At 40.4% G+C, this 25,050-nt stretch overlaps 3 protein-coding genes across 13 annotated transcripts; 2 read left to right on the top strand and 1 right to left on the bottom strand.

Annotated features, from left to right (window-relative positions):
* Positions 1-211: 211 nt before the first annotated feature.
* LOC105190243 (putative uncharacterized protein DDB_G0271606) lies at positions 212-9,758 on the bottom strand. 4 transcript variants are annotated; one of them, XM_011152900.3, is made up of 14 exons: positions 9,289-9,758; positions 5,945-6,566; positions 5,178-5,438; positions 4,807-5,091; positions 4,222-4,426; positions 3,812-4,050; positions 3,195-3,417; positions 2,949-3,118; positions 2,354-2,645; positions 1,893-2,150; positions 1,670-1,762; positions 1,447-1,594; positions 1,132-1,303; positions 212-1,035 (listed from the first exon to the last, which is right to left on the bottom strand). In XM_011152900.3, the coding sequence occupies exons 2-14, from the start codon at positions 6,413-6,415 to the stop codon at positions 814-816; spliced, it is 3,039 nt and encodes a 1,012-aa protein (XP_011151202.1). In that variant the 5' UTR covers positions 6,416-6,566; positions 9,289-9,758; the 3' UTR covers positions 212-813. The 4 variants fall into 4 exon arrangements, with proteins under 4 accessions (XP_011151202.1, XP_019700210.1, XP_025152497.1 ...); XM_019844651.2 differs by having other exon boundaries at positions 3,824-4,050; positions 9,289-9,756; XM_025296712.1 differs by lacking the exon at positions 9,289-9,758 and adding an exon at positions 9,036-9,208.
* On the top strand, positions 7,042-21,937 carry D2hgdh (D-2-hydroxyglutaric acid dehydrogenase). Of its 5 annotated transcripts, none has more exons than XM_011152897.3 (8): positions 7,042-7,167; positions 17,400-17,701; positions 17,829-18,026; positions 18,741-18,934; positions 19,983-20,151; positions 20,406-20,704; positions 20,839-21,007; positions 21,084-21,937. In XM_011152897.3, the coding sequence occupies exons 2-8, from the start codon at positions 17,428-17,430 to the stop codon at positions 21,347-21,349; spliced, it is 1,569 nt and encodes a 522-aa protein (XP_011151199.1). In that variant the 5' UTR covers positions 7,042-7,167; positions 17,400-17,427; the 3' UTR covers positions 21,350-21,937. The 5 variants fall into 5 exon arrangements, with proteins under 5 accessions (XP_011151199.1, XP_011151198.1, XP_011151200.1 ...); XM_011152896.3 differs by lacking the exon at positions 7,042-7,167 and adding an exon at positions 9,092-9,280; XM_011152898.3 differs by lacking the exon at positions 7,042-7,167 and adding an exon at positions 16,685-16,968.
* A 125-nt stretch (positions 21,938-22,062) lies between these two features.
* On the top strand, positions 22,063-24,996 carry LOC105190245 (protein lethal(2)essential for life). Of its 4 annotated transcripts, none has more exons than XM_011152907.3 (2): positions 22,063-22,434; positions 22,836-24,996. In XM_011152907.3, exon 2 carries the CDS (start codon positions 22,842-22,844, stop codon positions 23,373-23,375), a length of 534 nt encoding a protein of 177 aa, XP_011151209.1. In that variant the 5' UTR covers positions 22,063-22,434; positions 22,836-22,841; the 3' UTR covers positions 23,376-24,996. The 4 variants fall into 4 exon arrangements, with proteins under 4 accessions (XP_011151209.1, XP_011151207.1, XP_011151208.1 ...); XM_011152905.3 differs by having other exon boundaries at positions 22,063-22,561; positions 22,841-24,996; XM_011152906.3 differs by having other exon boundaries at positions 22,064-22,458.
* The last annotated feature ends 54 nt before the right edge of the window (positions 24,997-25,050 follow it).

The following is a 25,050-nucleotide window of genomic DNA, read 5'->3' as shown; positions in this document are numbered from 1 at the left end:
ACGTTGCTCTTATTAAGTGTATCTTCGACACAGAAATAGTAGCAACCGTGTTTAGTAAACACATATGAAATGCGAACAGACGTTCAGCAAAATATTTCGCGACGGACGTATAAGATATTTTTCTGCTGAATGTGTCATCTCAAAGACAAGATTATGCTGTTGTAAGGGACGACTGAAAATTGTAACGTTACATCGTTTAACTAAATTCTTGTTTTCGAGAAACTATATCCAATTGATAATATAGGACGATATTCTCGAATAACACGTGATCGAGGTATGATCTTTGAAAAAAGTATTTTTATGCAAAGATCATTCGGCTGAACACTTTTTCAAAGTTTATTATTTGGAAAATCTTGTGCACGCGTATGATACACAATCCTTCCTATTCATCGTCATAGAACAAGCAATGTCCTTGTTATATAATAAACAAGAAAACATTGTGGTAAGACATGTCCTGAAAAGGACGGACATTCACAAGAGGAAAAGTCCCGAGTTTTATCGCCACTCACAAATGTCTCGATTTTGATGACAATGATAACACGAAATTCCTTACCTCGTTCGTAAGTCGAGCAACGTCTGTTATCATTATTTCGATCATCATTGTGTAACATACTTACAAAAAGAAAAAGAAAAAATTATATAAACTGTTTTTAGAGTTAAACGACATATATTCACGATTGTAAAACGTCCGATGAAATACATTTCGATACACTACGACACACTTCATCATGAGGAGCACTTGCACAAAACCCTGTAGCCCATAAACTAGAAATCGACACCATAAAGATGGCCGCTTTTTGCGGCTGAACCTAGTTACGAGCTGTTCGAGCTTGGAGTAGAATTAGAGTCTATGCGCATCGAATCAATCTTGGCTACGATCTTCAATGCGGGACCCAATTTAATACTCATAGCTGACATGAGGTGGTCTTCTTTCAGCAGCATAAGTGCTTGACCGTCGATTTCCTGAATGGCGAAATCCTCCGCATAATCAGCGCATCCTGGTAAACCGCGTATGAAATCGCACACTTCGTTCACCTGGGAAAGCAATAAATTTTTTGCCCATCACCGTTCGATTATCTCATCTACTATCTTGTAGCGTGCATGCATGTTTATGGAAGATGTTTTCATTACCGTCCATTTAACTGGATTCACTTTCGGCAGTGATTCATCGATGGAGGATGTGGTGCTCGTTGATAACGGCCTCTCCTCACTGTTCTTTTTCGTTATGTCATTATCGGCGGTTTTAGTTTCAGTCTCTGTCCACTGCTTCTCCAGTTTAGCATCGCGCGTTTCGCGCTTTTTGCTGTGAATAATATATATATTTTTTCAAGTATGACTGTAGCAGCCATTATTAAGTATTTGATATTTGCAAGAGTAATCAGATATCGTCTGAAAATATTTTCTTCGCACACCTTCTCCCCTCATGTTCAAGAGTACAGCACTCACCTCTTCGCACACAATGACGAGCAAAATCGCTTCTCTTTCTTGAGCTTGATGTTTTGTTCGTCGATTATCTTGTCGCAGTTTTCACATTTACTGGTCGATCTACTGCTTCCATCCTCTTCACTCGGATAATTAGGAATGTGTTTCTTTCCTGTGATACAAATTGTACAGTATTAAATTCCAAACGCGCAACACTGTGACGACTTAACAGAAATAAACGACTTACTCGGTGGTTCTTCGAGAGTTTCCCTTTCGGTGGCTGTGTTATTCCGATTGAGAGTATTGGTAGTGTCTTGACTTACCGCGAACGGTTCCGACGCTGCAACACACGGGATAATTCAATGCGACGTATAATGTGAAAAAGATTTATTCTGCTTGTGACATCGTAATCTAATGCGACTACAGTGCTGTTCACATATGATAATAATGGATGAAGGATGCAGTTATACCTTCTTGTATCACAAATCCCTCTATTACATGCGTGAGGACTTGCGGCTTTACCATGGCTTTAGGTGGCGCTTGTTTATTACTATTTACTGTGGCTGGTACTGAGACTGGTATATTCGATGGTTCATCGCTGCTCACTCCGTTCGTAATCGCGTTCACAGCATTGGCAAGCCCTGCTAACGGATTATTGCACGGTTTCTCTTCCACTTTTTGGACAAGCGTTTCCTCTTCTTTTATTACCGGCTTATTCTGGTCCCCATCTATACGCAGACAATAGAAATACACGCTCGTATTCTTTATCGCACGTATTCACTCGTCCGACACTCTCGCAATCACGCATGGAATATGCGTAATCCGGCCCACGTTGGCTTACTTTTTTGTTCTGCTTGAACGCGTCGTTAATTGCAGTGCAACTGAGTCATCCGCAGCTCTTAATATCAATGAGACAATTGGTTAATAATACCTGTTACTTCTGTTGTCTGAAGTATCGTGATTTCCTCCGTAGTGACGACAGGCACTTCTTCTTTCTTCAGCAGTAACTTTAATCCATCGTCGTTCGCTACCGGTGGATTCGTGGTGGACGACATTAGTGGACATTCCGCTTGCGGATTACGTTCCGGTGATGTGATCATTATCGTTGAATTGGTGTTATCGTGCTGATTTTGCTGATCTTGTGCAGTGTTCACAATTGGCATCGTCTGAACTTGCGACGCTCCGCTAAGTATTTGATTACTTATTATAGTTGGATTAATGGCCTGGAACAAATAACAACCAAATCCATGAGAGAGAGAGAGAGAGAGAGAGAGAGAGAAAGAGAGAGAGAGAGAGAGAGAGAGAGACAGAGAGAGACAGAGAGAGGTCTTGTATATTATAGCATACTATTAAAATTATCATGACCAAAAGCACGACAAACGTTTGCCAGTTCGTAGAATTAAAATTGTAGAAAGTTTACGCGATAAAAGGTTGCAGTTTTAATATCGTTATCTAATTCGTTATTTTATAGAGAATTATGTCATGAAAGTAATGTCAAAACATTGAATATTATGAAAATTGTATACCGATAAAGGAAGTTGTTGCACCGCTGGCATGGGAGTTTGGGGCACCTGATTCATCTGTGACGTAGTGGCCACTCCAACCCCAACTCCACCCACTGATACAACCGGCATAATAGGACGGTCCGCACCCAAAACGACGCCGGGTTGTTGTTGCTGTTGTAACGTCATATTCGCTGCATAACAAAAATGAAGAAAATAAATAGGTACATAAATTTTACTCTCCAATAAGATCACTTTAAACATTCTTACTCATGATAGGTTTAGGTTGTATCTGCTGTTGGGTAGACTGCACTTGTTGCTGATATTGTTGTTGCAATTGCTGCTGCTGCTGCTGTTGTGTGTGTTGTTTCTGTTGTATAAAAACAAGTTGATGCTGTATCGATTGCTGCTGAGTTGGTTGTTGTTGTTGCTGTTGTTGCGGTACCTGCGCAGGTTTACGGCCTTTTCCAGAGCTTCCGGCATTTTTACCACTCTAAAAATTCGAATAACCAAGAAAATTATAGCTTATGCTAATATATTCTACTTAAATAAATATCTATTATCAATGAAACAACTAGCTAAAAGTTAGAAGGCAACGCATAATTGAAAAATTAATGATGAACATAATTCAACGAAATATCTTTATGAAATGTACTGTAAGATAGAAGAAGCAAAAAAACATTATATGAATACAAAATTCTACGTAATTTCATTAATAATTTTTTTACGAGAATACTACTGAAAGAATAACATTAAGGAATAATTGTAATTTAGAATGTCCAAAAATTAGGACAATAATTTTTATTGCTACAAAATTGAATGTTTATCTTTTTGCAACGTTTAAAATTATCTTCACCATTATAGCGTGCCGATATTAATATAGTAACCTGTGCTTGTACCGTAGTTTGAACTCCGTGAACAGTTTGCGTGGAAACAGAACTGGCTGCGCGTATATTGGCAGCTTGTACTGCTTGTAAAGATGATGGTAAGATGCTCAACGGTCGTTGGCCACCCACATTCGGCTTACCCTGCTGCGACTGCTGCTGCTGAATATCCATTACCTTCGGTTTCCCACCAGTAGCCGCGATTTGTTGCACACCGTGAATTTGCTGTTGCGTTGCGAGAGCTATTTCGGTAAAAATAATGCAACATTAATGATAAGGATGAAAAGGCCATCTTTCTTTCAGAGTTACTTTTTTATGGAAAAAATGTGAAAGAATTAAGATAAAGATATTATAACAAGACTATGTAAACTGGAATTAGGATATTTAATTTTATTAACTGCGGAAATACTAACCATTGTGCGCTTGTATTGGCTGAGGGCTCTGTATAAACATATCAGGTTGTGTGGCACCCCTAAGAAAAATGGGATTTGGCGCAGCAGTCAAGATCGTCGGCGACTGCAACCCTGCAGTCCATACCTGTGGTGCGAATTGCCACGGTGCGAATTGCATGCCGGCATTCCTTCCACCTGAAGGTGTTCCAGCAGCACATGTTGCGTACTGTTTGCGACATGATACAGTATAAATTATAGCGTTCTAAAAATTATATAGTATTATGATTTACGATATTAAAATTTAGCATATCAAGAATTATTTTTAATTATTTTATTCATTTTTAATTATTTGCCTGTAATACTTTTTTCGTATATAAAGCGTAATGAACTATGAATTAGTGTATTGCACATAATGGATGTATTATTTATATATATATATATATATATATATATATATATATATATATATATATATAGAGTATCCATATTTTTAGTAGTCAATGCAGTTTTTTCATATTTCGTTTTAAAAATTAAAACTTAAGCATTTTATATTATATTTGTATCCATTTCAACTGACAAAATCGAAATCGGTTATTTAATAATAACCTTTTGAACCTGATCTTGCTTGTTTGCGGATTGTTGCTGTTGTTGCTGCTGCAACGAGGGTGGAGGTTGAGGAGAACCCAGTACATCCAATTGGCCAAATACCAACGTCTGACCTCCGCCAGGAGTAGCTGAGGTTGGCACGGGTAAATAGCCGGTAGGAAATCCTTGAACCTTCGTACCGCCAGCCCCTGGATGCGCACCGCCTTGTCCAGGAGTAGATGCTGTTGTCAGCATGTGTGGAGTTAGTTGAGCTGCAGATTGAAATGGCTTTCCAGCTGTTATTACCTATAAAATGTACATATGATCATTTTAAACTTGAGCATCGTTTCTTATATTGTGAAATTCACAAGTGAGAATTAATGAATCCATACTTGAATAGAAGAAGGATTTATGCCTGCTGGGTGGAGAGCAAGATTTCCTGGCATTATCAGAGGTGTGCCCTGAGCATTGTATAATTGTTGCAAGTGATAAGCTTGATTTTGCAATGGCTGTTGAATTACTTGGACCGCTTGCGGATGCGCAGCCATGGTAGTTATAGTGGTTGCACCCTGTTGACCTGAGAGTGTCATGGACACACCACCTACTCCTTGCTGCTGCTGATGTTGCATTGATACTGCGACAGCACCTTGAAGCTGTTTTAATAACAAGGTGTAAACAGAATGGTTTCATGTACAAAATTCGAAATTATAAATGTTATTTTAATTTTTTGGCTGCCAGCGGGCCGATCTATCGGCCTGCGGTACGTATGCGAGAACTGCCACGGGTCGATGCATCGGCTCCGTGTGTTTACATTCAGATTATCGCTCCTCTGAGTGTTAAGTTACTTCCGTTTACGCTTAGTCATGATCTCTAATGCCTAATATCGTATTGTTTGAAGAGAATAAATACTAAAACTTTCCTCAAACTTTCCATAAAATCGATTTTCTTCTTTATAAAACAATTTATAGAAGGCGCATATCAAATCGGCCCAGGCAGTCTTCGCATATACGCATATCGCGTAGATGGGCCTGGCAATAAGAGGATTAAAAGAAATTAGAGAGAAAAGTTAAATAATAAAAGAACTAACTTGCGATGAAACAACAAGTAAGAAATACAAATAAGAAGTACAAAACAGTATGGAAATAAAAAGAAAATGTACCTGTTGTTGCGGCATGCTAGCAGCTACCTGTGGCTGCACTTGAACTTGAGTAGGAACAACATTATGCTGCCCGTTGTTTTGCTGTTGCTGCTGCTGCTGCTGTTGTTGCTGTTGCTGCTGCTGCTGAACTTGCTGCTGTACCTGTTGTACTTGTTGTTGTACTTGCTGCTGAACTTGCATTTGCTGCTGTGCTTGTACTTGTTGTTGCATCTGTTGCTGCGGCTGCACTTGTTGCTGCTGCACTTGCTGAGCTTGCTGTTGTACTTGCTGAGGTTGTTGCTGCTGCTGTTGCACATGTTGCTGTGGTTGCTGTGGCTGTTGTACGTTCTGTTGTTGTTGTAATTCGTGGGTTGCAATCATCATTTGCTGTTGTTGAGGTTGCTGTTGCTGTGATGGCTGCTGCTGCTGCTGTTGAGGTTGTTGTGGTTGTGGTTGAGACGGCGAAATTCCAATTGGTTTAACATCTGTCATGTTTCCTTATACCCTTTTAAAATTAAAATACAGACACCCTTTCAGAAAAAGAAGTATCTTTTGCTAATAGTGCTCACTTGCACATAGTTCATTTTAGTTGCCATTTTACACATATATTCACATTGGTTTCAATCTTCCCGTCATGCTGCCCCTGTAAAACAGACCAGATACACATAAATAAAACGATAATAAATAACAAGTTAATTTTAGAATATTTATATTTATATTCATATAACACACATGTTTGAACATGTGATATTTTTATTCAACCTAAAAGTTAATTCATATTTCTAAAAATCTATTTTTCCATTTGGCTAAAGATATTCATATCATTAATAATATCAACTTCATCAATTTCTTTTTCTGCAATAAACATTAAGATTTGAAATTAGTCTGTTTCAATCATTTTTTTAAATTATATATCTCTGCCACATATTGCTAAAATATTAGAACACAGTACTCTCCCTTTCTATGTGTAATATTATTTATATTTGTATTAACAAATATATATTTTTAGTATCTAATTTATAATCAAATCAATAAAAAATGTGAAGTGGCCTTTATGCGATACATGTGACCACACGATAACCTTCATAGATATGAATGTACATACTTGTCACATTGTGGAGCTGAACTCGGCGAAATAATCACCGCTAGCGAGGTTATTGTGCCGCCGTTCGAAAGTGAAGTGTACTGTGTCACACATTTATTTATTTACGAATGCATCCAGGACTATCATTCGGCATAACAAAGTAAGTAAATCAAAATTGATCAACGGCTCGTCGTGTACTGTTATTAGCGTCGCGTAAAATAACGAACGTATGAGATAATTATATGTACGTAACTCCGATGCGTAATGAAACGGGCATATGGCTTTATTGATCTATTCTATATCAGTTAATTTATTCATTTAATATCGCATTTAGTACTTCAATCTCAATCAAATATCGTTATTGGTGAAGCATTTTTCCAACTTTATCGTTGCCGAAATTGAGAAACTGACGAAACACCACTTTTAGGTTATGTCTATTATGCATCTATGTCAGCAATAGCTTTTGACGCAAAAGGCATATAAAAGTTTCTTATAAATACATATCTTGCGTAATCATTATTTATTATAAGATTTTATTATATCAGTCACGCTATGAGAATATCTATATTTTGACATATTGAACTTGAAATATCGTAAAATTCTTCGACTATTGCGATTGCTTTCGTCGACTATTTTCCTAGAATAAGAGAGATATCGCAAATTTTTATGAAGATATTTATCTCCTTTGCTCGATTGAAAATCCCAATATTCATGTCACATAAATGTTTATTCTATATGAACATAAAACACTGGCTCGACCGAAAGATTTATGTTTGTTCCTCTTTTCCATAGCATAAGATTCCTATAGAGATATTCTCACAGTTGAGAAAAAGAAAGATGAATGAGTATTTTTTTTTATCAACCTAACAGCGGTTGCGTCAATAACGCAATCGGAATGTAGAAAGCCCCCTACGTGTTCCAGTAAAATATGACTCAGTAGGGTCAGCGATACCTGGAACTCGATATTTCTTTCGGGAAGAAAAAGGGAAGAAAGAAGAAAGAGTGTAGGGGCATGGGGATGAAAGAGGTACAAACGAGAGAAAAAGGAGAGAAAAAGAGAAAAAGCATGAGAGGCTTTTGATGCCGCGAGCCTCGCGCGATAAGGTAGGGCTCTGTACGCCCCGTTGCCCGAAATAAAAAGCGGGCATCGCAAATATCGATCCCAGTGCGGACGCCGTCGACAGCGATATCCATTTTGGCATGTGCGTGCGTGCGTGCGTACATGCGTACGTACGTTGCGTGCATGTGAACGAACGAACAAAATGTCGCCCTCGGCCGATATATCCACCATAATTAGTGCCACGATGCCGGAGGGAGCGGAAAAAGGGGGAATTGAAGGGGAACAGGCAGAGAGGGAATAGGGATCGGATCGAGAGCGGGAAATGCGGGATTAAAAGGCGGGTTGGCAAGAAGCAGAGGGGGCTACAAGAGGGGAGAGGGGAGAAAAATAGAGAGAGAAGGGAGACAACTGTGCCAGGGGGGCGTCTGACATGGATCTCTCGCCATAATGGTAATATAAACGACGGCTACGGCGGATGGTATAATAAGAATAATAACAACACGACGACACGCAAGAGCACGCGGTGCATCGCGCGAAAAAGGGACGCTCCTCGAGAACGAGAAATGTCGTGCAAGAAACGCTCGTCGTCGTGCTCGCAATAAAATGCTTGTGCATGCTTGTGCTTACGGACGGACACACATGCACACATGTACGCGCGCACGCATACATACACGACATCAAGAGGCAGTACAGTCCAGTCAGTACCTCGTGCGAATCGGGAGCAACGGCGGCGCGTCTCGCAGTGCCGACATATTGGATTACAAAATAAAGCACGTTCGGAGAAACGGCGGGACTTGCGTGCGAGGGAGGGGGAGAGAGAGAGAGAGAGAGGGAGGAAAAGAGAAGTCGTGGTACGAAACAGGAGAGAAAAAGAAACAGACAGTGAAACTACGAGCGAGAGAGAGAGAGAGAGAGAGAGAGAGAGAGAGAGAGAGAGAGAGAATGAAATAGAGTCAGGACACACGTACAGTGTATCGAGCAACGCGTCGCGTCACGCCGACGGACCGTCGCGTTCAGTGTGGATCGTCAGTGCCGTAACCTGCAGTGCGAGCGCTCGATTTGGGCGAAATTCTCACGGGTGCGTACAGTACACAGCACCGAGGAACAAGATACACTCTCACGACGGCCCATGACACGACGTCAACGGTGACGACAACGGCGACACCGCTACGAATCGAGGAAGCCTTCTACACGAACATCTCGCCCTGTTCAGGTACTCACATGGCGACTGCGCAGTCACGTCTATATGATGCACGTTTTCAAGCACTCCCCGTGTGTGCGTGATGTGTATGTGTGTGTGTGAGTGAGTATATGTGTGCGTATGCACGAGTATACGTATACGTAGTGGTCGAACGACCCGCACTGTGCACGATGAGAACACGATTCCACCGTTTGTCGTGTTACCACTTTTTTCACTCTTGTCGTGAACTCGCGCGATAACGTTTATTCGTGAAAACTACGACGACGTCTCGTCCGTTCGTTCGTAGTACTTGGTAGTAGTTTGCTTATACCGCTGCCGTATCTACTGCTGTTCCTGGTTGCTGCTGCTGGCTGCTCCCACACTGTATAACACGGCTGCCCCCGTCGTGCCCGCACATCCCTAACGCCGCCATCCCTTCCAGCTGTTCCCCCGTTCCCGCGTGCCCCGCTCGCCGTACGTTGTGCGCCGCACCGCGTCGATCGTGCTCGCTGATTGGTTCGGCGGGGACAAATCCCAAAGGCATCGTTCGCACCGAGAAAGGCGGGGCCATCGGATATGATGGCTATAGGCGCATGCTCACTAACGGTACTTCAGGCTGGCTCTCCCCCCGCGTCTTCCACCGCGCCTCTAGCGGCCGTCGTCGCGCGCGCTCACGCACACATTCGTAGGACGGGCGTATACGTACACGACGGTATAGTCCCCCGTTGTTCTCCACGATATAACGTCCCTCGCGTAGGGACGTGTCGAGTTTTCCGAATGCCCCGGAACTTTTTATCTTATCTCAGAGTCTTCAACTATCTCTATGGGGAAGAATGTACTGTGACGACACAACAATATCGTCTGTCGTCAGATTTTTCTGTTATATTTTTTATCCAAGAGAAGATTGAACGATGTATTAGTTATGCAGTTTACATAAATCTTTCCTTTATCTTGCAATTCGTCTGATTATTGAACAATTGTTACTTAACATACGCGTACCTGATATCCATTTAACGAATATGTATTTATTTTATGTTGCGTATCATAAATTGTAAAATTGAGAATTTTATAAGTTGCAAATAACATAAAGGATTAAAATTATTCATATTTAAGAAAATTGTCGAGAACCATCTCGCATATTTGCAATGAAAAATATAAACGGAGTACAGCTTGTAGCATGTCATTGTTATTAATATCATCGTGTCACAAGTTATTTAAGATCGAAATAATTTAAATTTATATCAAATGTTATCGTATATTTATTTGCAGTGCTTAATGATTTATATTATTCTGCAAAGCATACAATCATATGAGACTATGATTAATTCAACTGAGTATTATTTGCAGATAGATAAGTACGAGTACAGTCATAGCCAAAATATACAATTACGTGAAAAATACTTTTTTATAAATTAAATCTAAAAATTAAGTGTCAAAATAAAACAAAATATTTGAGCATATATATCCGGATATATTTCATAAATCTATTGTAGAGCATTGTGGAAAATTTCTGTGGAATTTTAAACCTTTTTTTCAATCCACCACGTTTTCTGGGTCCAGCTGCCTGCGGAGAGAAAGAGAGAACGTTATTTATTCGGCATGTTGGGAAACAATCCTCCTTTTCAAGAAGATGGTACAGATATAAAAGAAAGTTTCGAAATACTAAATGGATATTAGTTCGTACAAATATTTCGAAGATCGTTTATCGTTTACAATAATGAACATTTATTTATCGCAATATTTCTGTATGAATGAAATTTTCGTAAAATAATCTTTATTTCTTGCAATGAATTCATATCTAGTGCAGTTAACTCATTTACAAAATTTTATTATTTGCATCGTGAAATATTCTGAAAATATTGGGTCAGTTGCAATACACATATAAACTATATTACTCATATTGTAACCGTAACTTCTTCATGTCCAGGTTCTAAATTGTAAATTGTTAATTTCTGTTACATTCATCAACGTGACATACAAATGTTCTGGGTAATATCATTGTAATATCATCCAACCATTTCAGTTACTATAAAATAAAATGCATATCATAGTCATTACCACGTTCACAAAAGAATTGTAACATAATATTGATATATCGCGTGAGCTCGCATGGTGAGTGTTCTGGGGTTCCACGCGTGCATGATACGGCCCTGGCACAACTGTCTCTAAGCCGAGTTTATGTTCCCCGGCTCGAAACTCTGAACTCACGAGCTATATGCGATTGGTTCGACGCATTCTCGTAGAAATTTTCCGTCCAATCGGTATGTGCGAGGAATACTCCTTGAAATACTTTTCCGTGCGTGAGCGAATTTTGAAAAGAAAAACAATATTTAAACATCTCTCGTCCTTGGAATGTACACATGTGTTGCTTCCATCGATATCGAAGAAAGTTCTAATTTTGATACGAAATCTCCATACATAATGCATCCCGTCCCGCCCGAGGCAGAGAGGATCCATTCTCACGTGGATCAAGGACGCAGGATCTCTCGTGATTTCGACGATCGAAGCTCGGGGCCCTTGAAATTCTCCCCCCGTCTATCTTAACGGGAACGAAATAATATAGAACGTACTGCGAACGAGCCTGCATCGCGCGGCGCACCGACGAGCGTTTTATTTTCAGCGTCCGTCGCTACACGATTTACCTTTCTACGCACGCTCTAGTCATTGATGGAAATGTCGATTAAAAATCCCCTTGCGCATAATCTGCCCACTCGGGACGGAGATTCCGCCTCGGCGAAATTTTCCGTATATGTGTGGAACGGGAAAAAAAAAAAGGATGGAAAGGAGAGAGAAAGGGGAGCCGCGCCAACGCATGAAACACAACCGATTTATCGTTCATCTCCCAATACCGGTCTCGGATTTCGACGCGAGGCGCGGACGATAGGAAGAGTCGTATCGCGCGTAGGGTAGGAAGAAACCCGGCTGCACCAATCCCAGTAACCAGGTCCCTGCATGAACGCGCGCGCGTCTCCCCTTCTAAAATGTGTGCGTGCACTCAGCAGGGGTCGTACCAGCTAAAAGGGGCGAAGGGTAACGGGGGAAGATGCTATAGTCCCTCGGCTATGCTGTGTAAAGTTATACGAGCATGGCCACAACGATACCGTGGCCTGCGTCTGTGTAGTTAGTTGTTCGACCGGCGGAGCGTGGGGGCGCGCGGGTGGGGGAAACGGCGCAGCCAATGGTGTGGGTCGCGCGAGGTTGCTAGGGAAACAAGTTAATGATTCGGGCCGCCACTGAGGAATTGGCCTGGCTTGTGCGGTCGGCGTACGGCGCGTAGCGTCGGTCTGTAACGGCGCATGCGTCCTGCAATCCCCGGAGACTCTTTTTCTCTCGCTCCCTCGCGTCGCATACTTTCTCATCTCTCGATATAGCCGTCGCGTTGCCGTCGCCGCCACACACGGCGATACGCGGTCGATGTCCGTGAATTGGAGGCGCGCGCGCGCGTGCGCTTTGCACGCGCGCGTGTGTGTGACGCGTATATGTGTACACTTGACGTCATGTGCGGTCGCTCGCATCGTGTTGGTCCATTGACGTGTGTGCGCGCCATACATATACACACACACCCACACTGCGCGCGCGCGCACGGCGTTTAAGTCGTCGCGACGATTGGTTCCCTTCCCACTCCGCGTATCCTCACGATCTCTGTTCCTCTCTCTCTTTCTCTTTCTTTCTTCCTCTCCCCCCGGCATTTTCCCTTTTCCCACCTTGAACCGCTCTTTCTTCTTCTCTCCGAAGTGTCCATCGCGCTGCCCTCTCTCCCGCGGTTTCTCTACCATCTCCTCCTTCTCATGCCCGCCCGCCCCCTCTCCGCTGACCTCTTTTTCCCCACACTGTCCTCCGCCCGGTAATATACCGGCGCGTATCGTTCGGTGATACATAAGGGGAGGGGGCAGGAGTAGGAGGGCTCCCTATCGAAAGATTCGCTGTAGATTATAATATATTCGATGTCCGTCCGATCGGTCCTCGAATTAACGTCGAGAAAATGGAAGCGGCCGCGAGGGGGGAGGGGACGAGTAATTGCCGCGGTGCGACGCATAAATGCCGTGACGGGGGGCCCCGTTGGGTCAGAGCGTGTTCGAGGCCACCGGGGCGTCTACATGGCCGTAAAAAATCGGGATTTGTTACGTCGTATCGAAAGCAACGCAAGACCGCCCTCTCATATCTCGCGCAGTACGTTAACCTTTGATTCACTAGTAATTAGTCGTACATATTCATGTTACACTGCCAAATGGCATCTCCCAGTCGCTAAATCGGAAATTGATGATCTCCATATGTTCCCACACACTCCAGGCTCGAGATATACCGAATCGATTGGCAGCGAGGCTTCATCCGGAGCACGAAAAGCGCTCTGAAACGATACATCGAAATCGCGAAGATTCTGCAATGTTCGAGCGGTATAGCGTGTCTTCTCGTTTACGTACGGTACTTAATTGTACGGTGGTCGCTACTTCGTGCGAGAGACGATAAAAATCGGCGAGTCGCCCGTACGCATCTATACGTACACCTTGATGCGCGATAATTTCGGTCTTGGCGCATACTGGCTCTTCTGACGCCACCAACTGACCCCTCGTCGAGGTTAGACTTATATTCAATTACATCCATTACATATTATTGTTGCGTCATAAATATATGTCCTTAGATCGTCCGTTAGGCATCTTTCGATCGCGTCGTCCTTTTTCTTCCCGTCGACCTAATGGCATTTTAACGATCTTGCGGGTAACGTCCACGCACGCCATGAGTAGCAACTTTCGACGGCTGATGCTTTCTTCCTTTGTCAACGCATTCCTCGGTTTCGGGGAACCTCGAGTTACCACGCTCACCAATCGTCGCTTAAGTGACGACGCGACGAGCTTATTGATTAGATACTTAAGATTTCACCGAGACCGGATAAGCTTCATCGATCCTTCGTTTCTATTTTCCACCTGCGGTGCTACCGCGGGCCGGTCGCGCTAAAATTAAATTCTTAATGAATCGTGTGGTTTTTCCACGAATTCGACGACAACTGTACCGCCTTCTAATTGCTGGTGTTCGAGTTATCGCTGCAATGAGAGAGAGAGAGAGAGAGAGCGACGGTTTATCGCAACTGATTAATTACGACGATTGCAACGGATTACGTTCGAAATCGAGAGCCGATTAATATTTGCGACGAGAGACTTGCTTATGAGGCGTGCCCGAGCGAGAGATAACGGCTGATTATTAATATTGAAATATCTGGCCGATTTGTGGCGTCTTGTTTATTCCGAATCTGGAAGCGATTTGTTCCACGACGATTCACGCGACTAACGCGTTGGCATTGACCTCGTATACGCGATTGTCGCGGATAGAAGGCGTGAAATTTTCGCGACTGCAGTTCGATAAATCGCGCGCTCGCGACTTTGGCAAGAATGGCTCGTTGAGGTTACAACGCGGGGAGAAAATACGGCTCGTTGGGAGATACTGATCTCGTAAGAATCGCGTGATATCATCTCTAGAATGTAATTATGAGTTAAGTTACGTTTGTTCGAGTGTCCCTTTCGATATTCACACGGCTACGCCGATGAGGACGCACGCGCTCGCATGATCGCACATTCATGCTGAATTTCACTGAATCGACGAAAAATCGACATTTGGTCGACCGTACGTTCAAAGTCGATTTCATGGGTTTTCGAGCGAAATACGGTGGAAAACCCGTGTGATAACGAGAAAGCGGTAACAATGAGAGTCAATAAAAAGATTACATTGAGTAGCGATTAGATAATGATTAGATAAAAGATGCTCGATCGGTTTATCGTGTTTCGTTATTTTTAACGTCTCTCCAACCATCTCCAACGATAGTTGGAGAAAAAATAAATTTCTCACGATTACATCCCGATTGCATGGCGGATTGTTGCATTTTTATCCAACATTAAATTCGGCATAAAATTAAATTCGAAGCATTCGGCAATCGGCACTTGTGATCGGCACTCTTCTAACAGCAAATTAGAATTTGCTGTCGTGTTGCTCTTCTACGGTCTCGATTCGGATTTAAAATCTTCGAATTATTCCTCTTTTATTCCATTTTGCTTGCGATTCATCGTTATGAGATCGCGCACAAGTTAAGTTGAACAATAGAATTTCTTAACTGCAGGCGATTCTTTGTTTTCTCGAGGATTTTAATTTTGTGAACAGTTAATGCTAAACCTTGAAAAATTTCAAGCTGTAATAAAATTTCCTGTGACATATCTCCCTAGAGAACTATCCCTTGTGTCCTTATATTCTTAGTATCCCGCGTAGAAAGGTCATCCATTCGACCGAAGGTTGGAATTTCTGCAACAGCTTACGAGGAATGCAAACATACCTGTTATCTAATGGGCGGTGCTTCGACATGAATAATGCATTCAACTTTGATTATTTTTTACAATGTATATCGGTGACTAAAATGCGATCTATTCGATACTATACAGACTCGAAATCCTTTTCACATGCAAGATTAAAAAATGATTTTATTATGTAGGTAGAATCTTTCGAAGCGACGAGCCCTGCTTAAAGTCCCAAATGATTTCTATTGAAATTATATTGAAATTCTATTGGAATAGGAAATCCATATCCCTGAAATTCGAATTCGCCCAAGACGATTTATATTTTGCAATATAATTCAGGACGCAGAATCCGATTTGCAAGGAACATTTAAAGCGTCGGAATTGCATTTGCGATGTGTTTGGCGTACAGTTATAGGTATATGTGGTTATAAATATTTATAAACATTTTTTTACGATATTATATGACAATGTTGCAAAATAAAATTCTCTGCAACGAATTTACGAAAAATTGTGCAAGTCGGTTGAAGCAGACTACAGATCGTACCGCTCCGAGGACGCCATTGTGTCAGTCGCGGGGTGAAAAATTGGCGGGCGATCTTTTATTAATTTATCAAACGATGAATTACATTTTCTGCATGATCGCGCGCGTGAAAGGCGCGTTGTCGTATGCACATCCAGCTATAAATAGGTCCTCCAAGATAGTCACGCCTTAATCACCGCGACGTCGGTGTGGATACGGATATTAACGGCCAATTCTTCTGACATTATTGCGACAGGCAGTTGTTTTGCAATCGGCGTTGAAGTATTTATACTCCATCGCATTTTATCCGTCATATCACGGCAACTTACTATGCGACGATACTATATATAACGAATTGCTAGCTAAACTCGAAGAGGAACAAATCGAGGAATCTGGAGGGTCCTAATGTTCACAAAATAAGCGAAAACTGTTCAGTCGATTAAAAATCTACCACATCGGTAAAAAAGACGAACAGCTGTTCAACGGTTTGTCGAGTAGACCTGAAGATGGCGGTAGCTTCAGTCTGTCGCGAATTGCGCGTCTCGTCGAATTGATAAATCATTCTCTGCGCGAACAGCGTAATCAGAAATATTGCGTTCGGAAATTTATGAAAATTATATATTATGCAAGTAATCTCTACGGACAATCAACGAGATAATACTTTATAACTGAATTGTTGATCGATGGAGAATACCCAGGTTTCTGTCTGCGAGTCTATTTAATGTACGGAAAATCAAATGTAACGTTCATGTGAAGACAGACATTACATAAAGACATCGACGAAAATATTGACAATAACAAAACCAGAGGTTTATGAAATCGAGTACATGAAAATCAGGCAGCCAGTGTTGATTTATATAAGACCAAAATCAGGAAGGACACATAAAATGATTTTGAAAATTAGTATAATCGAAAGTTTGCGGGTAAGCAAAACGCGATTGTAGTTGATTTTAATTTAATTTAATTTAATTTACTTAACTTAAATTAATTAACTTAATTAACTTAATTTCAACGTTCTTTGCGATATGTCTAACAAAAGTCAGCGTGTCTATTTTAAGACTTACCGTATAAACTCGATAATATTTGTGTTGGATGACATTTTATTTTGTGCAGTCGAATTTCTCAAGTTCATCGAGCGGCAAAGAGAAATTCGACGTTAAAGAATAATCTTTCTCCAGCGAAACTTTAGTGTTTTTTGATTTCGATACGGCACATCGAAAGATATTTTTTATTGCAAAGTATTGAATATATTACGTATCCTCTTATATATACAGATAAGAAATCCTGTCACGAGTCACAAGATCGTGTAAAGTTGCGGCAAAACCATGCTAAGAATATCTTTTTTTCTTCGCAGATTAAGTTCACCGTGACAACATTTAAGTATGCGAACCACGCCGGTAAGCGTTCTCCTTCGACGATGCAACGACGCCGTCCGACAACCGACGGTGAAGATCGCGAGTTTATCTCGTCGTTGTTACTCGGCTAACCCAAAACCGGAATTAACGTCGATCCGGTACAAAGTACATCGCGGTCCTTACGCCTCCATCTCAACCGCCGACGTTCGCTTCTTCGATGGCTTGCTTGGTTCTAGTCGGATCATCACGGACCCAGAAGAATGTGAAATGTACAACATCGATTTTCCCAAGACGGTGAGAGGTAATACTGAAGAGTCAATCACTGAGAGAGAATGAGACTTACTGTATTACTGACTTACTGGTTTCTTTTCATTACAGAAAAAATACGGACTTTTTTATGTCATACAGCGATTTGATTGTAATTTCAGGTAACAGTCAGTTAATACTGAAACCGAAATCTACTGAAGAGGTGTCGGCCATATTGAAATATTGCAATGAAAAACGGTTAGCGGTCTGTCCACAAAGCGGTAATACCGGCCTCGTGGGAGGCAGCACACCTGTGTTCGACGAAATCGTCGTCTCCATGAAGCTTATGAATAAAATTTTGGAAACAAATCATTTGGCAGGTATGTGGAAGAAAAACAGTTGGAATGTGTCCCTGCAAAAAGTGTTTTAAGATAATTTTTGTAAGTTTTGTCGAACAAACACAATTAAAATCATTTAGATCGCGATTATTTTTCATTATTATAAATAACATAATAACAAATATAAGAAATAAAAACAAAAGCGAAGACAAATCGGCAATGAAAATGGAGGAAAAGCTAAGAGAAGGGAGCGAAAGAACAAATGACTGGACACGAAAATGCTGAGGAAGGGAGGTCCCTACGGAAAGAAGTCGGTAAAGAGAGGTCAACTTCAGAGAGCACAAAGAAAATAGCTGAAAGGGAAAGACCCAAGAAGGACAATGAATGGCTGTCACTGAGATGGTAAAATGAAGGAAGAATGGAGAACAGATGAGAGAGTTGCTAGAGATGAAACGGAACAATATAGGACCATAAAAGGAAAAGTGGGATAAGAGAACCCGAGAATGGAACGTACAAAGAAGTAGCGACCATGATGTTTGGTCGAGATATATGGAGGAAAAGAAAAGCGAAAGAGAAAGAAAAATAAAAAAAGAGTAGCAAAAGAGATGGCGGCGGGACTCATCTATATTATTTATATGTGTAATGATGCAAAAGACACTAAAATAACAATTTGAATTTCTCGTTGCTTTTGATAATTACAAAACTGTGGGAAAAAATTTTGTTTATGCACGTACACATATGCATTTTCGATAATAGGTGTACTGACATGCGAGGCTGGCTGCGTTTTACAGGATCTGGATGATCATTTGACTACAGTCGGGCTGATGATGCCGTTGGATCTGGGTGCTAAAGGCAGTTGTTTGATCGGTGGTTGCGTCTCTACTAATGCGGGTGGCCTGCGACTTCTGCGTTACGGCAATCTTCACGGGAACGTTTTGGGTGTCGAAGCTGTGAGTCCAAACGTGACAAACGTGGCAAGAATTTTCGTTACATAACTCAATGTCGAAGTTAACAATATAAATATTTCGGATATTGAATCTGTCACACAATATTGACATTGTTTAAATCTCATTAAAATACTTAACCCTTTTGGTGCCGAACAACGATATATCGTTGTTAGCAACACTTGCGAAAAGTGTCAACGACGATATATTGCGCATGCGATGGCGCCTTGCTATTCGCATCGCGAGAGAACTGTCTCAAAATAAATTTATAAAACATTATAGATTATAGGTTGAATTCCTCTTAAGAAGTCCTATGTGAGATGTTCCATGAATTGAAAAAATTGTTTATGGGTTTAATTTTCTGTTATATTCCGCGGTGATTGATACCGAAACTGTGTGTACGTTAGAGCGATAAGGTAGAAATTCGACGCGGAGGTTTTGCTTGAGACCGTAATGACAAGTAACAGATAACACTGTTTAGGACAGAATAAGATATCTCCTTACGTTTCATAAAATAACGACGATTTTTCTTATTTGCAAATACTATTTATAAAAAATAACTGATTTTTCTATTTTTTCTAATGATTTTGAATAAATATTATTAGTACGATTTTCAACAAATACATTAAAATACAATTAAAATACATTTGACATTAATTTATTCTCCTTTTATTTCGTAATATGTTCCTTTTGAATTTGGTAAATATCATTCTTATTTTTATGTTTATACTTTTTTTCTCAAACCTTACTAAATTACATCAACTTAGTTCGGTATTCTTCGCTTAGGTACAATTCTTTTGATCTAAAAGGGTTAAAATTAGAAAAAAAAATATTTGAAGTTGGAAAAAAAGATATCATTAATTTATATTTAAGTTAGATCAAATTAGATTCCGAGACTTTGCATTTTACTTCTTTTTATTTTTATATTTCTTTCTAGTACTTAAAGTACTTCTAGTACTTATAATACTTCTAGAAAAGAAATTTTAATACTTGAAAATACTATTAAACTAATGTTATCTTTTTCTTTTTTTTTTTTACTTTTTTTATTATTTAGGTGAAGGCAAACGGCGACGTCGTAGACGCGATGAACACGCTGAAGAAGAACAACACTGGTTATCACGTCAAACACTTGTTCATCGGATCAGAAGGTACATTGGGAATCGTCACAAAAGTTGTTATACAGTGTCCACCATTGCCTAAAGCTGTGAACGTTGCGTTCTTGGGTACGTAAATCTAATACAAGTGTATAGAATAAATAAAAGAGAAAAAAAATTATGAAATTACCAGCACAAAACAGATCTCTGTATGTTTGATCACAAATACAGCTCAGCAAATACAATGTAACATATAATATACCTGTTAATTGTAATTTCTACTCAACAATGTAACTGTTATATAACGTGTGTCTTACATTGTTACATTGTGTTTGCTGGTTTTCTCCTCAATAGATTATATATTAATTATATGATTCTTACAGGACTTACGAATTTCAATAAAGTGTTGGAAACTTATCATCTGGCAAAAAAAGAATTAGGCGAGATTCTGTCTTCCTGCGAGATGATGGACCGATTATCTTTGGATGTTTCTATCAATCACTTGGGCTTGAAAAATCCATTAACAATGCACGAAAATGGTCACGACTTCTACATGGTTATAGAAACTTCCGGCAGTCATTCGGCGCATGACGAAGAAAAACTTTCCTTGTTTGTAGAGAAGGCATTGAATCAGGGCATTATCGAAGATGGTACTTTGGCTAACGAAACGACGAAGGTCAATGTACGTAACTGAAAGATCATACAGACATTCATGTTATTTTCAGATTCTTTGAAAAGAAAATTCTCAGTGAAATCGTTAGACGACATTATGTTACTCCTAAATTTTCATTACTCAAATAGTTGTTTAATTTGTAGCATATATGGGCCATGAGAGAGAGGATCAGCGAAGGCGTCCTGCGTGATGGCTACGTCTTCAAGTATGACATTTCCCTGCCTCTTTCATCTTATTACGAGATCGTCGAGGTATTACGAGAACGAATACGCGATCCTCGAGTTGTCCGGATAAGCGGTTACGGTCATATAGGTAATAGCGTCTTTAAAAAATAACGACACATGTTAAAATGCGTTGAAAATTTCTGAAATTTTCTTCCTGTTTTCAGGCGACGGCAATATTCACGTACAAGTCTCCATACCTGAATATTACGAGGACATAGCCGCGCAACTGGAGCCGTTCATTTTCGAATACATCTCTCAGCATAAAGGTAGCATTAGCGCCGAGCACGGCATCGGCTTCAAGAAACCAAAGTACCTTCACTTGAGCAGAAACTCCTCTGAGATCGAGATGATGCACGATTTGAAGAAACTGATGGATCCGAACGGCATTCTGAACCCGTATAAAGTTTTACAGCCGGTCACGACAGCTTGATTATCACGATCAAGGCGTGATGAATTTTTAATGTGATATGAGATATATAATGTAAATATTCGATAAGCAATCAGTTCGAGCTGAAACATAGGTTCAATGGGAACTTGGCACTGATTAATCTTTCTTATTCGTCACGATTATACAACGTCCTTAAACCGTGTAAGAAAAATAAGTAGGAGACGAATGCGTTGAAGCTGTGTCATTACTTACAGTTACTTCAATTAACCATTTGAAAAAATGCTGACGTATCATTGTAGGCTATTAATATAATAGTATTTGGCGTTATATTGCGCTGATGTCACACGCAATGTTTGGTAAGGAATTTCTTGGCTGCTTTTCATTTGCCAACAAAAGCAAGTGAAGTGTGACTAATACCTCAAAATAGATATGCTACATAAATGGCAGCAATTGCGAGAATAGTGAGACATATATTTTCAAGTGAAATACTCTGTTGTTACGCTCAATTTGATATTTAATATATAATTTAAATATATGATATTCGCGTATGTACTCCATTTAAAACTTGGAAGCAACATGTAACAAATGAGAACTCAGAGCAATATCTAAATTTATACAAATATATAATACATTTATAATAATAAAATAAGATCGACGTTTTTTTTTTTTAAATTAATGATGTATGGCATTTATTTTACAAGGATATATATATATATATGTGTGTGTGTGTGTATATATGAATAGGTAAAATTTTACAAGGATAGATGTATGTCCTGTCGTTTTGTAGATCTAATTTTGACTTTTTGCAAGATCGTTTTGCACGTGTATCGAATTACGCATGGAGTCTCATTCCAAAATTTACGTCATACTAATTATACGAATCGTTCGAAATAGATCCTGATTTACGCGAACGAAATTGCTAGAAGTAACCAGAGAATTATCGCACGCTATCGAACAGGCGAACATGACTCCTCCGCGATAAACGCGCGCATGCGCTCTCGCAGTAACGGAATGATCTCGAAAAAGGCGGTAAACCAAATATAAATTGCTGCGCCGACGATGTCGCGCAGTTAGTCACAAGGTGTAATTCGAATCGGTTCGAGTCTGTTACATCTTCACGCTGTACGGTGCGACTATTGCGCAGTTTACAAGTAACTTCGAAACGTCAATTGACATTGCATTCGACATTATCGTTTCGTATCGGCGTTTGATATCGGTTCTTTGTAGCGCGAGGAACTACTTGAATATAGAAAAGTACGCATGACGTTCTGCTCCATTGCACGCGAATTATCGATTATTCAACTGCACGAAGTTACTAATTGTACTCGTCGCGTTTCTAACAAATCCCGGGTTGTCAATGAACGAAGGATCTTTACATTGGAATAAGTGCTTCAAAATTAACTGTTACTTATCACACATCTACGCGAAGACCGTCCAAAATTCGAATTTACACTGAATTCTCACTCGCGTGTCATGGAATTGTGAAATGTTACTCGAGGATGATTTAATCGATCCGATTCTTCCGCAGAATAGCATGGCGTTGGTACCGAGGAGCACGTATCGCGACTGGTGGAACGAAATGGATCGTTACCACAAGGACATAGAGAGGCACTTTGAACGCTTGACTTTGTACCATGATAATGTGTGGCGGATGCCGCCGTTCCCGTCGTTCCGCAGCTTCCGGCCGTGGCGCAGTGTATTCGACGACCTGGATCGCCAGATGGTCGGCGAGGCCACGATCGAGCGGGACGACGACAAGTACCGAATGATCGTAGACGTACATCAATTCGCGCCGGAGGAGATCACGGTGCGCACCGACAACGAGTACATCACCATCGAGGCCAAACACGCGGACAAGCCGGATAAGCATGGCTATATATCCAGAGAGTTTATGCGTCGCTACTTGCTGCCCAAGGGCTACGACATTGGCCATGTGCAACCGAGCCTGTCGTCCGACGGTATCCTCACCATCACGGCACCCAGATTGGCACTGCCGGCGCCGGGCGAGCGAATCTTGCCCATCAAGCGAAGCCTCTGGCCGGCCATTCGAGGTCGCAACAAAATTTAAAAGACGACTTATACAATGTACAAATGTAGTTTGTAGTAGACATCCGAGAGATCGCCTAGGTATTCCAGCTGTTTGCCTCAACTCCATCTGTGCGTCAAAAGTCCACAAAGAGATCCACGCAAGAGATTATGCATGAATTCTGGCATTATGCGAAAATCGATCGATTTTGAGCCTTATGAACAATTGTTCGGCTTTATTAGACGTCTTCGCTGAAAGGTGTCCAAAAATGAGCAGAAGAAACGGCGTTTCTCTGGCAGCCTTTGCGACGTTTTTCAGACACGTTTAGGTCATTTCGCGGATGTCTATTATGATGTACAACTGATCGATATAATGTACCGATAACGTAAATTTTTACCGAGATATATATATATATATATGTATACACATACATATATATGTATGTGTGTATATATATATATATATACATGCGTTCCGTGTATATATGTACAAGGACAAATCGCAGTTGTTACTCAACGACTGTCTGATTTATATAATTCAAGATTGATTGGCGATGCGGTCGATCCTAATGAACTTGATTTACATTTATATGAGACTTTAAAAAATAAAAAAAAATAAAAGCTAATGCACACCTATTCGCTAAAGTCGATAATAGTAGTTGGGCGTCCTTCGAGACCTTTCAACTACCTGGTTAGTTATGTCATACAACGCAGTTGGTCGTAATTGCGGCCAATTACGAATACATACATATATATATATATATACACACATTGGCAATTATCTGCAGTTATTATCGATTATTTTGTCGTAATTATTTAACGAATATCGATATCGATTATGAGCAACAGGTTGGTCGCAAAAACGGCGGCTTCGTTGCGAAATCCGCACGACGCTTTGTTAAATGTTACATCATTCGAGCTGTTTAGAGAGACTGCCAGTCTCAGATACGTTTAAATCATCGCACCGCTGCAAAAATGTAACAACTGCTTTTGCGGATAGTTTCGCGGAGCTTGTCTCTCTTACGTAATAATCTGTTTAATTTATTAATTATTACGTAATTGTTTTGTATTCTTATAATTGTTAGCTGTATAGTTCGATCGAATGTGGCATCCATATTTGTATGATTTTTTTTATGTAACACTTGTTCTTAGCGAAGGAATGCGAAGTGGACAGTATCGTTTGAACGATATAGGTAATAATCCGATACTGATTATCATTTATTATTAGCTGCGAAGTCACTCTTGCTTTTACGTTGTTTTTAAGATTAATCCCGAGTTCACAGTCTTGCTGTAAGCAGCAACAAATTGACAATCACAGTTGTCTGTGGACTGTAAGAAGAATAATCAACTATAGTTGGTTAATTTACTTATTGCTTACGTCTGAAAGCAAGGTTGTGGATTAGAGATAAGTGTTACATAATAATTCATACGAAACAATTACAATTGTGTTCATCGTTGGTAAATCAAATGCCTGTTCCGCGACTGGTGTTAGGATAAAGACATTTCACTCTTTCGCGACATTCTCGCAGAATCTCCCGTAGTTTTATTCACTTTTTACAAATTCGTAATTGTTACTCGGAGAGCTTATATAATTTAACATAATTGATACCATATATTTCGCTAATGATATTTCTTTCTCAATAAAAAAATGATTTAATCTCAAATGTTGGTCCTTTTTTTATGTGACTTTTATAAACCCACAATCTCTCATTACTCAC

The sequence above is a fragment of the Harpegnathos saltator genome, unplaced genomic scaffold, assembly GCF_003227715.2.
Source record: "Harpegnathos saltator strain DR-91 unplaced genomic scaffold, Hsal_v8.6 scaffold10, whole genome shotgun sequence".
Lineage (NCBI taxonomy): Eukaryota > Metazoa > Arthropoda > Insecta > Hymenoptera > Formicidae > Harpegnathos > Harpegnathos saltator.
This window is presented reverse-complemented; position numbering and strand designations above follow the sequence as displayed.